Source organism: Sphaeramia orbicularis, chromosome 11 (genome assembly GCF_902148855.1).
Source record: "Sphaeramia orbicularis chromosome 11, fSphaOr1.1, whole genome shotgun sequence".
Lineage (NCBI taxonomy): Eukaryota > Metazoa > Chordata > Actinopteri > Kurtiformes > Apogonidae > Sphaeramia > Sphaeramia orbicularis.
The window spans coordinates 1,030,698-1,047,686 of record NC_043967.1 but is presented as its reverse complement, the minus strand read 5'-3'; the positions used below and the strand labels follow the sequence as shown (position 1 = coordinate 1,047,686).

General features: G+C 39.4%; 1 protein-coding gene across 2 annotated transcripts in view; it reads left to right on the top strand.

Moving 5' to 3' along the window:
- znf704 (zinc finger protein 704) overlaps window positions 1-16,989 on the top strand; it is a 127,739-nt gene that overhangs the window by 5,046 nt on the left and 105,704 nt on the right. For both annotated transcript variants that reach the window (XM_030146585.1, XM_030146586.1), the window contains exon 2: window positions 13,671-13,852. In XM_030146585.1, the coding sequence (XP_030002445.1) occupies window positions 13,671-13,852 (182 nt within the window). The remainder of the gene's footprint in view (window positions 1-13,670; window positions 13,853-16,989) is intronic.

The following is a 16,989-nucleotide window of genomic DNA, read 5'->3' as shown; positions in this document are numbered from 1 at the left end:
TGTCCTTTTTCAAAACTCTTGGTATTTAGATATGATAAAATATTTTTTTCCTTGAACCAATTATTAGGTTGTAAAATAGAGGGTTTAAGGTTTACACTGAATGCATTTGAGGATGAAAATGTCAGAGGAACTTCACTTCTGAGGTCTTGGTAATTCTTGCAAAAAATAGACGTTAATTTTTTGTCCATCCATGATGCAGTAGTTTTTGATGTTTTTCATTTAGAAATATTTGAAACTAAATTTTGCCCTTTGAGTATAAGGTGGCGTAGACTAGACCTTTCCAATTAGGTGTAATATTTGTCTTAAACTCGTCTGCTTCAAAAGTTATGAATCAAAAAGTAGTGGGCTGTCCATCTGTGACGCCCCTGACCTCGTCCATCAATGTATTGAGAAAATTTAATGAGATCATTGATGAAACATTGAAATTTTCTATCTTGATTAGCCTATATTCATAAGGGGTTAACTTCGACCAAAAGACCATATCACTGATTAAATTTGAAATGGACAGTACAGTACAGTACAGAAACACTGTATGGATCTGACTTAAGATTAGCATATTTGCAAGTTAAAATTTTTAATAGTCATATGTGGTCTGCTGATACCTATTTATTCCTTCTTTTCATCTAAACAAATAAGTCTTTGTACAAAAATATCTGAACTATTTTACTATTTTATCTTTCAGACCTTTATCACATTATCTTTGGATGAGCACAGATTCTATCAAACACATTAATGAAACAGCTGTTAATATAACACTACTGATAATAGGGCTGTGTATCGGCAAGAATCTGGTGATACGATACAAATCACAATACTAGGATCATGATAAAATATATCACAATATATCATGATTCTGTTAAAAAGGCAATTTTTTGTTTGTTTCTTTTTAAAAAATGATTATTTCCTTGAAGAATTGAATTCCACCAGAAATCTGCACAAATACTAAACACATTTTTATTTGATCCCAACAGGATCTAATGTTCTATCACAAAATGTTCAAACTGTGTTCAAACTGAAATTCTGTTTTACAGACGTTACAGTTCCAGATCCTGTTCAAATGTTCAGATTCTATTTGTTCAGAATAGGAATGCAAAATTGTCAATAAGAATTTGCCTGATTAAATTATTAATTGTCGGTTAATTGCACTTTTCCACCCGTCCACACCTGTCTGAAGGCTGCCGGTTTGTCCGTGCTGTGACGCTGTGGCTGGGATAGGTGGTCATGGAACCGGATCATGGCGTTGATGAGTCAGAATGTCTGTGTGGACCTGGTGGACCAAACACAGACCAGCCTGTCTGTCTGTGGGGGCGGTGCACCCCCGAATAAATGCACACACAAATGTGGGGTCGGTATCGGAGCGTTTTTCCTGGAGGTTGCTCTAGTCCACAGTCAGTGACAGAAGTTGAAAACATCCTCCAGGATCTTGATTCAGGACACAGGGATGTCGAAGCTTCAGGAGGTGGAGAAAAGATAAAAGAATGTAAAGTTTCACTTTCACTTCTGCGTGGGCACGGACTGCACCGTACCCCCATAATATAAGAAGTAGGATGGAAAGTGATGCACGCACGCATCCCCTGGCCATACTGCAGGCGTGCGAGTACCCCCTCCGATGAAGCGCACGGGCGTGCACCCAACCACCCACCGGCAAAACACACGCATGTGCACCCCCCCATAACACAGCGCCACATCAACAGAGGAATTCCACAGGAAACACTGACTGTATCCAATGGTTCAATAAATCAGTCATTAAGGAATATGACATGCTTTTATCATTAAGTGTATAAACAGTATTTAGCTTTTATTCTTATAGACCGTTTTGAAAAAGAAATTCAGGTTTGTCAGGAACATCGCTGCTTATCAATTAATCGTTAATCGATCGATAAGGGGAACCAACTAACGATTAATGAATTAATCGATATTTTGCATCCCTAGTTCAGAACTAACATCAGAGCATTATTTTAGTTCAATCCCAATAAAGGAACTAACATTATTTAATAAGAGTGTTCAATAATAAATAAAATATAAATAAAAGACAAAAATGACCCTCCACAATACCTGCATTTGAATAAACACCTAAAAGTATCGATAAAGTACGTTTCAATATTGATGCAGTATTGTGAAATGAAATATCGCGATATATTGCAGAACTGATATTTTCCTGCACCCTTACTGACAGGCTCCCACAGCCACCTCAACTTTACAGTTTCATTCTGTGACCTAAAATAAATTAGTACACTGAATTAAAAGATTTCAAAGTTTGGAGAAAAGCTTTCAACAAACAAGAAATGCACACAAGTTGACCTCAGTACTGGCACCATTCTGACAAAGGACCTATGTGAAGGAATTTGTCCAATCAGCAGAGCTGTATATTAGGCAGCTCTATTGGACTGTTGACATAGCGCTTTTATTAATCCAGTTAATCAGATTAATAAAGCACTATTTTATTAATTTGATTAAGCAGATTAAGAAGCACGGAAATCAGGGCTGTCAAACTCATTTTAGTTCTGGGGCCACATTCACCCCAGTATGATGTCCAGTGGGCCGGACCAGTAAAATAATAACAGCGGAAAAAGTCAAATTATACTATGATATTGTTTACATCTACAAAGTTTCCTGAATAACATGAACAACTTGAAGTATCTTAAGAAAAACAAGTGCAGTTTTAACAATATTCTGCCTCAGTTTATCATTTATACATGTGCGTTACAACTTACACTATGGTTACAAATACACAAAATATTTAGTAACAGGCAGAATGTTGGTAAAATTGCACCTACTTTTAAGACATTAGTTGTTCATATTTGTTCAGGTTATTCATGTTTTTTTTGTAAAAGGATAGTTTGTTAACGTAAACATTTGTACTTTTTTACACTAAAAGAGAACATTTACAGTTGTCATTATTTATAGGTTATTATGATATTTTACTGAGCTGACCCTCGTGAAATCTAATTGGTGTGTATGTGAAACCTGATTTAAAATTATTTTGACACCATCGATTGTTCATATCTTCAGTGTAATTTTTGCATTTCACAAATTCATGCCGTGGGCCGGATTGGACCCTTTGGTGGGCCGGATTTGGCCCCCGGGCCACATGTTTGACACCTGTGGCGTAAATGATTCTGCCTAAACCGGCCCCCTATGTTAGTGGTGTCAATCAGTGCCAATTCGACATTTTACAAAGGTTGAAATTGACAGAGTACGGCTCCAGTGGCTAGTATTAGGCTTTTCAGCAGGAGTTAATGACATCTGGAAAATAAAAAATGACTCCCACCTACATTGTCATCATCTGTTTCAGATTTATTTTGTTTCAGATTTTGTACCTTGAATAGAGAAAATAGAGGAACTTGTTTTAATTTGGTTTAACTACCTACATTTTATGAGAGGTGAGAAAATTGGGATTCAGAATGTGGATTGTAATTCTACCTCCAAAGATCGTCTTATGATCTGTTGTCCAGGTTGTCCAGCCCAGTTTATGTTTTCCATCAACCACTATTGGAACCAAGTTCTGCCAGGATTTTATAGAATTCCTTGTTGGTATTTGAGACAAAAACATGACAAAAAAATGTAACAGGAAGTAAATGTAAAAGACATGACAAAAGACGATAAAAATGTCAGTCAAGTCAAAAACATCTAGGTAGCAGATGAAGTTTTTCACAGTATCAGGTCACAGTAACTGAAATGAGTATGATGTCATTTCAAAGAGTTTTTGTCTAAAATGTCTTTTAGGATAGAATTGTCAAAATATGTTTTTAATAACAATAATTCTCATTGTATCACTCAATCCTTTAAGGTGGTCAATCTGACGCTTCAAGCAACAGAGACACACTTGACATCTGGTCAGTGGGACTCCATTTATGGTCAGTTTATGACAGCCTGCTTCAGTATGACCTTTGACCTGTACAGGGACTAGAACTTTACTGCTTGAAACACTACTGGTCAGACTGAGGGGGTTAGGACGTTCACAGCATGTGTTTACTAGTGGAGAACAGACGAGTGAGAGATAAAGAGAAGGGGGGAGGACACTGAGTATTTGTTCTGTTCACGCTAGGGATGGAACGATTACCGATATAACGATAAACGGTATAACGATAAACGGTATAACGGTAAAATTCCTGATGGTTAGTATTACCGTTTAAATTGTAATGATAATGATAACTGTGTTTGATTACCGATTACTTTGAAAACTCAAGGTACTGCACATTTCCTGGAGAAGCATCTATCTATCTATCTATCTATCTATCTATCTATCTATCTATCTATCTATCTATCTATCTATCTATCTATCTATCTATCTATCTATCTATCGTTCTATCGTTCTATCGTTCTATCGTTCTATCTATCGTTCTATCTATCGTTCTATCGTTCTATCGTTCTATCTATCATTCTATCTGTTCTATCGTTCTATCATTCTATCTGTCTATCTCTGAAAAACTAAAACAACTCAAACTTGATCTGGAGAATGGTCACACAGTGTCCATAAGGTGTCATCTTTAATGCACATTTGTATGTTTGATTTTTACATGTTAATATTTGAATGTTTCTGCAACAGAAAGTACATTGTGCAAATTATTATTATTATTATTATTATTATTATTATTATTATTATTATCAGTATTATTAGTATTAGTATTATTCATAATTTTTTTTTCAAAATACAACTTGGTTAAATTATTTCAGTGTATGTATTAGTACTTTTTGAACATTTTGAGCATAATTTCAACAATACTGCGATAATAATGATAACCATGATAATTTTGGTCACAGTAACCGTGATATGAAGTTTTCATATCGTTCCATCCCTAGTTCACGCACACGTACACACACTGGCTTTGACACATGTAACTCACATTTCACAACCAATTTGGTGTGCCGCAAAATTTCCTGACTCTGAAATGCCATCATTCAAGAGCTCAGTGAAGGGATGGCAGTTGGGTTTTATCTGAGGAGTGCTCTACACACAACATCTATTCTTCACCGAGCCTGCATAATCCATCTTGTTGTTTTACTCAAGTCCTGTGTTTTCACAGAGCATTTTTCGCACCACTGAGCATTCATGTGACCAGATTTTATCATGAGCGTCACTTGATGCTCATTTGTTATGTTCTTGTTTTTACCTCATTAATCTAAGTAAAATGTTCTCATGGTGTGTGTTTGTGTGTGTTTATGTGGACGAGTGACTAGAGTACCATTGGCTTTTCTATTTGAGTCTAAATGTGTTACTGTGCTTTGAGATAATGATCCGGATCACACATACTACATGCACACACACACACTACATGCACACACACACACACACATACTACATGCACACACACACTACATGCACACACACATACTACATGCACACACACACTACATGCACACACACACTACATGCGCACACACATACTACATGCACACACATACTACATGCACACACACACACTACATGCACACACACACTACATGCACACACACATACACATGCACACACACATACTACATGCACACACATACTACATGCACACACACATACTACATGCACACACACACATACTACATGCACACACACACTACATGCACACACACATACTACATGCACACACACACTACATGCACACACACACTACATGCGCACACACATACTACATGCACACACATACTACATGCACACACACACTACATGCACACACACACTACATGCGCACACACACGACATGCACACACACACTACATGCACACACACATACTACATGCACACACACACTACATGCGCACACACATACTACATGCACACACATACTACATGCACACACACACTACATGCACACACACACTACATGCACACACACATACACATGCACACACACATACTACATGCACACACATACTACATGCACACACACACACATACTACATGCACACACACACTACATGCACACACACACACTACATGCACACACACATACTACATGCACACACACACACACACACATACTACATGCACACACACACTACATGCACACACACATACTACATGCACACACACACTACATGCACACACACACTACATGCGCACACACATACTACATGCACACACATACTACATGCACACACACACTACATGCACACACACATACACATGCACACACACATACTACATGCACACACACATACTACATGCACACACACACTACATGCACACACATACTACATGCACACACACACTACATGCACACACACATACTACATGCACACACACACACATACACATGCACACACACACACATACACATGCACACACACACTACATGCACACACACATACTACATGCACACACACACACATACACATGCACACACACACACACATACACATGCACACACACATACTACATGCACACACACACTACATGCACACACACATACACATGCACACACACACACATACACATGCACACACACATACTACATGCACACACACACACACATACACATGCACACACACACACATACACATGCACACACACATACTACATGCACACTCTGGCCTGTATGTCATATCTGTCAGTGCTTTGTTGATGTGGGCAGCTGTGTCTGTCAGTCTGACTCTGTTTTGGCCTTTTTTTGTTAGTGCATTGTTTATAAGAGCCTGATGGTTACCTGCAGAGATACAGAGTGTGTGTGAGTGTGTAGGTACATGTAGGTGTACGCAAGTGTTCATGTCTAGAAGTATGCCGTTCATTGTGTAAGAGAAGAGATGATGCTAGTGGTTTTGTTTTTTTTTATTATGGGGGCTGGCCAAGGGAAGGTTAACATGTAGGTAAAAAAAAAATTAAAATCATCTTTTGAAGACGTATATGTTTTGAAAGTACATTACTTCTAGTGTCCAGCACAAGTTGTATTTTTTTTACAATTAAAAAAAAAATACTTAGATTCAGCATAAATTTATGTTGGCATTCTTTGTCCATCACTGCAGTTTAGGGATGTAATGATTACCGGTATAATGAAAAACTGCGGTAAAATTCCTGATGGTTAGTATTACTGTTCCAAATTCTAATTATCATTACTAGCGGCATTGTACCCGTGGTGCCATTGTACAATAGTGCCCTCCCTTGGTGCAACAGCGGCATTGCACCCGTACGCCCTCCCGTGCTGCAACATCGGGACAAACATCCGGACACACATCGGACATGCGTCGGACACAGAACATCCATTACAGTAGGATAACCATCATTATAACCATGTTTAATGACTGCATTTTGAAAAACTTAGGGTGATACTGCTCATTTCCTGGAGAAGCAGCAGCAGTCCAGGCAGGCATGCGCAGCTTGCAATGTTTTCAGTCAGCCAAATTGTGTTCATATAGCATCAGATCATAAGTCAAATGAAATCATTTGCCTCTGAAAACATGGTGGAAAACACCTGCACGCAGAGTCCTGCACAGGTCCACTTTTCCAAACCCGCACCCGCTCGTAGTACCGCAGCTGAGTACCGCAACCTGACCCGCTACCTGCATTTTTTTTCATGTCCAGTCTGCACCTGCCTGTACCCGTGTACATTAGACCCACAACCCGACTCTACCTGTGATTAAACACATTGTCTACACAGGAACTCACTTTTAAGGGCTTTATTTTTGGCTAAACTGCACGCCTTTAATAAATCTGTAATATGTGCTGCTCAGTGACATCTGTGGCTGGATGTAAACAGAGGTGAAGCTCACTTCACAATAAAACAAACCAGCTGTGGATCAACCACAGTGAAATTAGATCATCATCATTAAATGTCCTGCAAATTATTTTCATCCATGAATCTTCTTTTATTTTTCACTTCCGTGCCCATTACCTGCCTGCATTTCATCTGATTTTACCCATGCCCATACCTGTGAAAATTCTTCTGTTTTTTTGCCCTTTCCTGCATGTTTTTGCAGGTTACACAGGTACCTGGTCAGGTGTATAACTCTGCCTGCATGGACAGCAGTCAGGAGACATCCCCCCCCCCCCCCCCCAGCTAAAAGGACAAAGTTGAAAGGCTGGACATATTTTGGATTTTTAAAGGATGCTGAGGGGAAACTAACTGAGTATGTTCAACCTGTCTGCACAAAAAAATCTCTGTGAAGGGGGGTGACACTTCACACACAAATGGTAGTGTTTCTTTAATATGCACATTTGATTTCTAGATCAGGTCCATGAAACAGTGAAAGTGTTCTCTCTGTACCAGTTCTGAAATCTGTAAGACTAGATCTAGTCTGGAGTGCTGAATGTAAAGAAAAGTATTCTTGGTTCTTATCTACAATTTACACAAAGTGCAGTTACCTCTTATGGCCATAAGGTGCCATCTTTAATGCACATTTGTTGTTTGATATTTACATGTTAGTATTTTAATGTTTCTGCCAACAGGAAGTACATTGTGGGTGTTATTTTATTTGGTTTTTCAAAATAAAACTTGGTTAAATTATTTCAGTGTGTGTATATAAGTACTTTTTGAACTTTTTGAGCACATTTCAACTAGAAATGTCCCGATTTTGTCGCATAGTGCATTGTGGGAAGCAAAAGCGTTTTTTCACAGATTTGGCAAGAAAACAAGTCAGATCGCTACAATGTAAAAATTATACAGTCCACCAGTGTTGTTTTAAAGAATGAGTATGGCCATGGATGGAGGTAAAGGTGACATTTGGGTTCAGCGCTCACGAAGAGACAGCGAAATTGCTGCTGCTTGGAATTCCCATTCCCAAAATGCAGTTTGCAACAAAAGTTCCAAAAAGGCCTGAGTGATGTTTCAGTTTGTTTTGTAAACAAGCGGACTGTGTTTATGATGGAGTCATCTGTGAAGTTGTTCAATGTGAAGGAAGTGATTCAGGTGCGAAAGCACAGAAAGACTAATGGATTAGTGATAATCAGGCTCTCACTTGGGTTTTACAAATTAAAAAAAAAATTGTGATGAAAGTCGTACGTTGCTTTAAGGGATTTGACTTTGTAGATATTATATACAGTATGTAATGTATATACTAATAAATGGCCTATGCTGAATAAACAATTGAAACTTGTTATTCTCCCTTGTCCATCTGTTACTGTAATGGCTGTGTCCATCTGTTACCCAAACACTTAGCAAATCTTTTGCTATTTTATGCCCTTATATATTGAAAAAAATACAAACTGTTGACTGTTTTGCAAAATAGACACCCTAGAGGACCAACAGTAAAGGTTTTACAGTTTTATGAAAATTTGAACTGCACTTTAAGGCAGTGGTCAAAAACAATGTTAATTTTCTGTCCATCTGTTACTGAGGGGTTTTGGTATTTTCAAGCCAGAAAATTAGGTTAAAACATTTTTTTCAATCACACATCTAAAAGTGTTCATTATTCCCTGCAAAATGAGTTACCAATCATCTTTCTACCATAAATAAATGTGAAAGGGCAAACAAAAATGTAGTACAGCTATCCATCCGTTCCCACTTGGCCACCCCCTATGCTTTCTTCCTTTCTTTCATCAGTGTATGTCCATCCCTTTCCATTACATTTAAAATCTGATCAATGTCTTCAGCGTGTTTTTAAAATCTGGCAAAACTCAATGGTGAACTGACAAGATTTGGTGGCCAAAGGTAAAAGATCAAGGTTGGTGTGACCTCAAGTCTGTCCATTCTTAGGAATGAGATATCTCAGTAGCACCTTGTGGGATTTTCTTGAGATGTGGAAACATTCACAGGGACTCAGGGATGAACCGAAGACAGTTGAAGGAAACAAGGTGCTTCATGGGAGACTCATTTCCTGTGTCATGTCATGTGGGCTTCTCTGTTGTTCCTCCCCTGTAGCAGACTAAATGTACATTATGTTCCATTGATTACAATTCAACAGACTTTTTTTGTCCCCAAAGTCATTAAAGTAACAGTAGTGCTCATTTTCCAAAAGCTGTATACCTGAGCTCACTCTGACCTGAACTTTAAGATTCAGTTCATGATGCGAGGATAATTGACTTCATCTGAATTTCAGTTAATTGGGTAGAATTTACCGTTTATTTAGCACATTAAAAGAAGAGCGTTGATACTAATACCAATACTGATATCTGATAAACCAAATCAGTTTGTAAAAATGCTGCTAATTTAAAAATGTGTCAGGTGTCAGGCCTGAAAATAGCATACGGTTCAGTTCTTACTATATGCTGTTTTCCACTGTGATGCTACAAAAATAAGTAACCCCAGAGCCACATTACATTTATTACTGCATTTCACTTCATACAAAGATTCACCTGTAACTTCTCAAGTCTTGTTTCCCAGCTGCTTCCTTGTGTGATTGACAATGACCATTATCTTTTTTTTTTTTTGGGGGGGGGGGGGTGTTGGGGAAGGAGTCTTTTTCTAAATAAAACATCCTGAAGAATGACAAGTGTATGTAAGTCTCTTTAAATACTGTACCCATGATCAGTTTTTGTAGTGTCCTGTCAGAAACCCTAGCTCTGTATGTATGTAGATGATCTACAGATGGTTGGCATGAAATAGTTTTTGGATTTATGACATTTTTTACTGAGTGGCAGTCAGTCGGCTTCATATGTCATGGATGCAGTCTGCAGTATATTTTTATTAATGACTTAGATGTTGTTGCTGCCAGAACATTGTATCTCAAAAAATGAAAGTGGGTAACCACCACTGTACAAAAGCTTTTAAGCTTTTTTTGAGTACAAAACGTTGCAGGTTCCTTTAACCATATTGGACCGTGTAATCCTTTAACCGTTTTAAATGTAAACATGACTATTATTAAAATGTAGGTCACAAGCTGTTGATAGTAGGAGAAAGAAAACCAAAGATAAATCCAGGCAGTTCCGTAGCATTGACCTTCATTCCACTGCTCCACTGGGAGAAACTGTTCAGTTAGCCATAGTTGCAATGCCTTTCCTGTCTATGACTTGCTGTTGTGGGATTTTTTTTACAAGCTGTGATGTGAAGTTAGGGGTCACTTTGACATGTTCTACTCATGCACTGTTTAGGGATGCACACAGAGTTGCACACGTAAGATGAACAGTATTTATCTGCTGTTATATTAAAGTTATATTGTATTATCAGAGAGTGACACAGTGGTGCAGTGGATAGACCTGGTGCCCCACAGCAAGAAGGTCCTGGGTTCAATTCCAACCCCAGTCCATGGGGGTGGGACCTTTCTGTGTGGAGTTTACATATTCTCCCCGTGTCTGCGTGGGTTCTCTCTGGTACTCTGGCTCCTCCCACCATCCAAACACATGCACTGATAGGTTAATTGGTTAATCTAAATTGCCCATAGGTGTGAATGTGACAGGGATTGTTTGTCTCTATATGTTCAGTCTGTGATGAACTGGTCACATGTCCAGGGTGAACCCCGCCTTCACCCCTATGTAGCTGGGATAGGTTCCAAGCGACCCCCATGACCCTAGTGAGGATAAAGCGGGTTCAGATAATGAATGAATGAATGTATTATCCGATTATTTCAACAGTTTGTATTGTGTGTGATAACAAAACTAATAGGGGTGTAACGATACAGAAAACTTTCAGTTAAGAATGCTTTCGTTATAGGAGTCTTCAGTTTGATACATTTTTGATACAGTGAAGGAGACCAATTTCACAAACTGGATGTGTTGCTAGAAATATAACTGATCTTCACAAAACAATGCCGGCGTATCACTCTAATTTTGTCTACTTGTCTCACTCTATTGACATAACTTACAGTGTGTGTGTGTGTGTGTGTGGGGGGGGGTGTCTTAATATCAAATATCACATTAGCTCTGATTTTCTGATGCAACAAGATGTTCTAAGCACTCCTGTGTCATTTTTAAAAAAAGTTTTCATCCAAAACCCCCACCTCGAAAATTACTTTTTTAACTCTGAAAATCGCAACTTTCCCAGCTTCTCCACTCTTTTGTCCAGTGCAGTGTATAAATATGTTCATGATGGGACAGTTAATGATCTTGTCAGCGCCATATTGTATCGTAACAGTACTTTGTACTATGAACAGTCAAGGTCATGTTGTAGGTTAAAGGTCACCAAAATGCTGAGTTTTTTCAAAAATTCACACCATTCTGACATTTGATCAAATCTGTCCTCAGTTCTGTTCCCTCTGGTTTCCTGGTGGGACCCCCCAAGGCCTTTGGCCCTTTAAAGGCACATTAGAGACTAAAATATTGCAACATGTACATTCCATTTAAATTTGCCACCATTAGTGTGGAGGAAACACTAGCACACATTTAGGAGGGAATCACTAACACTTCATTCATTCATTCATTTTCTGAACCCACTTTATCCTCACTAGGGTCACAGGGGTCGTTCGGAGCCTATCCCAGCTACTTACAGGCAAAGGTGGGGTTCACCCTGGACATGTGACCAGGTCATCACAGACTGAACATATACAGACAAACAGTCACACTCACATTCACACCTATGGGGGATTTAGATTAACCAATTAACCTATCAGAGCATGTGTTTGGATGGTGGGAGGAGCCAGAGTACCAGAGAGAACCCACACAGACACGAGGAGAACATGTAAACTCCACACAGAAAGGTCCCACCCCCATGGACTGGTGTTGGAATTGAACCCAGGACCTTCTGTCTGTGAGGCACCAGGTCTATCCACTGCACCACTGTGTCGCCTGCAACAGGACATATACAAGTAAATGTCAAAGTCATGAGAAACTGCTGTTTGTTCTTTTTAACATGTCTGTATGGAGAATACATGAGTAAATAGTTGTGTTTAATGTGTCTGATTGAATATCAGTTGTTTGTGGTCAGTAGATGTGTTCTGAGGAGAGAACCTGAGCCCAGCATTTGGAAGAACCCACATGAACAGCTGAATTCCATCAAATATGCATTTGGACCATTTGGGTGACCTTTGACCTATAACTGGACCTTGACTCTACACCTTTTTTAGTGCAAAGCACTCTGAAGACATGACATGTGTCACAAAAAACACTTAAGGGCCCAGCATGAGCAGATTGACACATTGTACTTCATCAGAAGTGAAGAAGGTTTGAAAGTTGACAAAAATCCCATGTTTTCAGGGTTGAAAAAGTAATTTTCATGGGGGGGGGGGGGGTTGGGCTTGATTGGAAATTTTGTCACATTTTTGTATTCCCAAGACATGAGAGCATTAGAAAATCAGGGCTAAAGTTGAATCTGAAAATTTTCCTGAAATAAGCCCCCCCCCCACTTACAGGGAATCTAAAATGCTCCCAAATTGGAAATCTTACAGAAGATGGAGGGTCTTCCAACTCTGGCTTTGTATGTGTGATGCTGTTCTTAGCTGCCATGTTGGTTCACCTTCAGCATGTGTATGGTGCATGGACTGCTTAGACATCTGTCTAAGATTCCAGTCCCGCCCTCGAGGGCTGGTATCCTGCATGGTTTAGATATTTCCCTCTTCCAGCACACCTGGTTCAGCTGGTGATCAGCTCATCATTAAGCTCTGCAGAAGCCTCATAATGATCTAATGGCCTCCAGGTGTGATGGAACCAGAGGTGTTCCTTTACATAGTGTCCTGGAATCATGATCCTACCTTTATCACGGCTCTGTTACTACTTCCAGAGGCATTACAAAGCCACGATAAAGGTGGGACCAAATGATCTCACCTTTTCCTGTACACAGACGTTCTGGAACAAAGGCGAAATATTCCCGCAACAGAAGTGCTGCGTAAAAAGGGCTGTAGACTGACCTAGTCGTCTTTGCATCTCTCTACAGCACTGCTCCAGCAATGGAGACAGCCAGAAGTTGGAGGGTGGCTCACTCAGCCCAGAGGCAGCGGATGACCAGCGAGTGGTTGAAGTAAAGCGTGTCAGCCGGGACCCCGACACCCGATCTGTGTCCCTGTTGGAGCAGAAACGCAAGGTGGTGTCATCCAGCATTGATGTCCCTCATGCTAGGTAAGACGGTCTGTGCATTTGTGTACCATACGTCAGGTCTGTGACAGTCTGTATGACTCCAGTCCTAGAGGGAGTTTGGCCGGGGCTCATATAGGCAAAGTTCATCTAGAGTTTATGACATAAATATGTCATCACAAAAATAGGACACTTCATTGGGCCTGACATCTGATTTTTTTTCATAGACTCTTTGAAGCCATTTTGGCAGCCCACTAAACATGATACCATTTGACAGGAATCACTTTTACTCCATTACATGTATATTTTATTACATACCATCATACAAGTTACACTGTGGTGTTTCCCATAGAGACAATGATAGAGACAAGGCTGCCTAAGGGTTTATTTGTAACATTTATGTGGCTAGTATAGAAGGTTTATTTAAGTCTGTTTATTGTAATTTGTTTATGGCAGGGCTCTCAAACTCATTTTCTTTCAGGGGCCACATTGAGCACAATTTGATCTGCAGTGTGCCGGACCAGTAAAATAATAACAGAATAACCTATAAATAATGACAACTCCAAATTGTTGTCTTTGTTTTAGTGCAAAAACCCCATTAGATTATGATAATACTTACTTTTATAAACTTTCCAAACAAAAAAATGTGAATAACCTGAAAAAACTGAAATTTCTTCAGAAAAATCAGTGCAGTTTTAACAATATTTTGCCTCAGCTTATCATTTCTCCATGTGCATTCTGGATCAGATCTACAAAGACACTAAACACTGAGGAACAGGAAGAAAATCGTTCAAATTGGGCTGAATTTTCTTTAGACATTTCAGGTTGTTCATATTTGTTCAGGTTATTCACATTTTATTGTTACAGGATAGTTTGTAAATGTAAATATTTTCAGAATTTAATGTTATTTTTTGCACTAAAACAAAGACAACAAGAAAAGCACTCAGAGAATGCAGAGCTCTGCCAAGACAGATCTGCCCCCCCCAATCAACACCAAAATTGAATAATTCCTTCCTTGTGCCAGTATCAACATTTCCTGAAAATTTCCTGAAAATCCATCTATAAGTTTTTGAGTTCTCTTGCTAACAGACATACATGCACGCACACAAAGCAAAGTGATCACAATACCTCCTGGCGGAGGAAACGGTTTGAAGTTGTCATTATTTATCGGCATAATGTAAGATTTTTTTTTTTCTCACATCAAACCCAGAAGAAAATCTACAGTCATTCTTTTTTGTGGGTTCTTCTGCTGTTATTATTTGACTGTAGATCAGATTGGTCTGGATGTGGAACCTGAACTAAAATGAGTTCCACAGCCTGGACTGTGGAATTTTTACACTTTGTAAATTCATCCCAGAGGCCGGACTGGAACCTTTGGTAGGCCGGATTTGGCCCCCGGGACGCATGTTTGACATCCCTGGTTTATGGTTTAGAGGACTTGAAGTTTTGACTTAAAACAGTTGTATCATACTAAACTGCAGAGCCAAGTGTTAAAGGTGCCCTGCCACACATATTTCATTACTTTTATGGTAATGTCTGAAGTTCTACCATGGAGTCTGTAACATTTTTTGTGGAAAACAATTACTTGGTTACCAAGTTTCTATCCATTCTACTGTGGTAATGAAAGCCTGCTGGAAGACTCAGCTCGATTTGCGCCAGTTCTCATGAATATTCAACATGCTAATCTGCTTGATTCTGATTGGCTAACAGCTAGCCAATGAGAGCCTGGCTGAGAGCTTCTCTTACACAGAATTTCCCCACCTTCTAACCTGTATCCACTGGGCCCCCTCCACTCCTCTATGGGTCCTTGGGAATGCTGGGCCCCATGAATTTGTCATGTTCACCCCCCCTCCCCCTTTATGGCGCCCCAGCTTACTGTATAGGAAAAGTGTCACTGAGCTAGATGAATTCTGTGGGCGTGGTCTCACCTGGGGCGAGCTCATGAATAGTAATGAGCTCAGGCATTAACGCGTCACACTGACCAGCTTTAATAATTGACCTGATTTCTCCACTTATTTCTTTTCAGTGTCAGTAGCAGACAGAGGAGGCAGCAGTTGATTTTCAAATTCACTACGTAACACAAACACCTATGGACCGAACAGATTTCAAAAAGTACAAGTAAAAACCTTTTTGTGTGGCAGGACAATTTTAAGGACATTACAGTTGCTGTAGTAGCAAACTGTAAAGCCCACTAATCAAGTTTATTTATACTTATTTCACAGCGCTAACTTGTTTCTTGTCTTTGTTACCATATTTACTTTTCACTTGATTCCATTATTTGTCAAAGTCCTTTAGGTTAGTGAAATTGTGAAACCAGTACCTCAGGCCAGTAAATCACAGAGATTAAGGAAAGGGCTGAAGGCAGGACTAGATGGTGTCAATGAAACGATGCTCTGCTCAATATTCAGAGCAAAGTCTTTGTGCTGTTCAGACACAAGTTGGGACCGAATCATCGTTCAGGATCAACCAAGTTGTGCCACTCGGGTTTTTTTCCTCTTTTTTTTTTTTGGCAGATCATATCCAGTCTTAATGTGCAATGCTGTCACTTATGTCTGGTAGGGTCCAACAGATGTTACTGCTTACTTTTGTAAATACTGAGTATTGAGTAATAGGGTAGTCCTGTAGTAAATCAAAGATGGGGGGGTCATCTTCAGGCCGGCAGTTCCTGTCACCCCTGGTATGAAGGCTTCACTGCTGTGCATCATGAGTCATAAGTGTTGAGGTGGCCGAGCTAGCCTTTTTTTGTCAGTGGGTTTTTAGTGATTCTTCAGTCTGGTATCACTGAAACTGTTCTATTTGTTCACTTTAACCTGCTGAACTTTGTATGAAGTGTCCTGCTGCTGCTGCTGCTGCTGCTTTTAAATCTGCAGGAAAGACTTAATTCCACAAACTAACACAACAACTCAGTTACTCATTTGTGTGCCTTTCTGCTCTGCAACAAAGACACTGTGGCCTTAAATATCCTGCATCCCTATTGCTGAGTGAGATGTATGAACAAATGTGCTTGCAGCTTGTGTGGGAGAACAGCTATCTCTTTCATGTTCAGTAAAGTTGGGTAGATAATCCATCTGATAGTAGGGCTGTGTATTGGCAAGAATCTGGCGATACCATACAAATTACAATACTAGGATCACAATACAATGTATCATGATACTGTTAAAAAGGCAATTTTTTTGTTTATT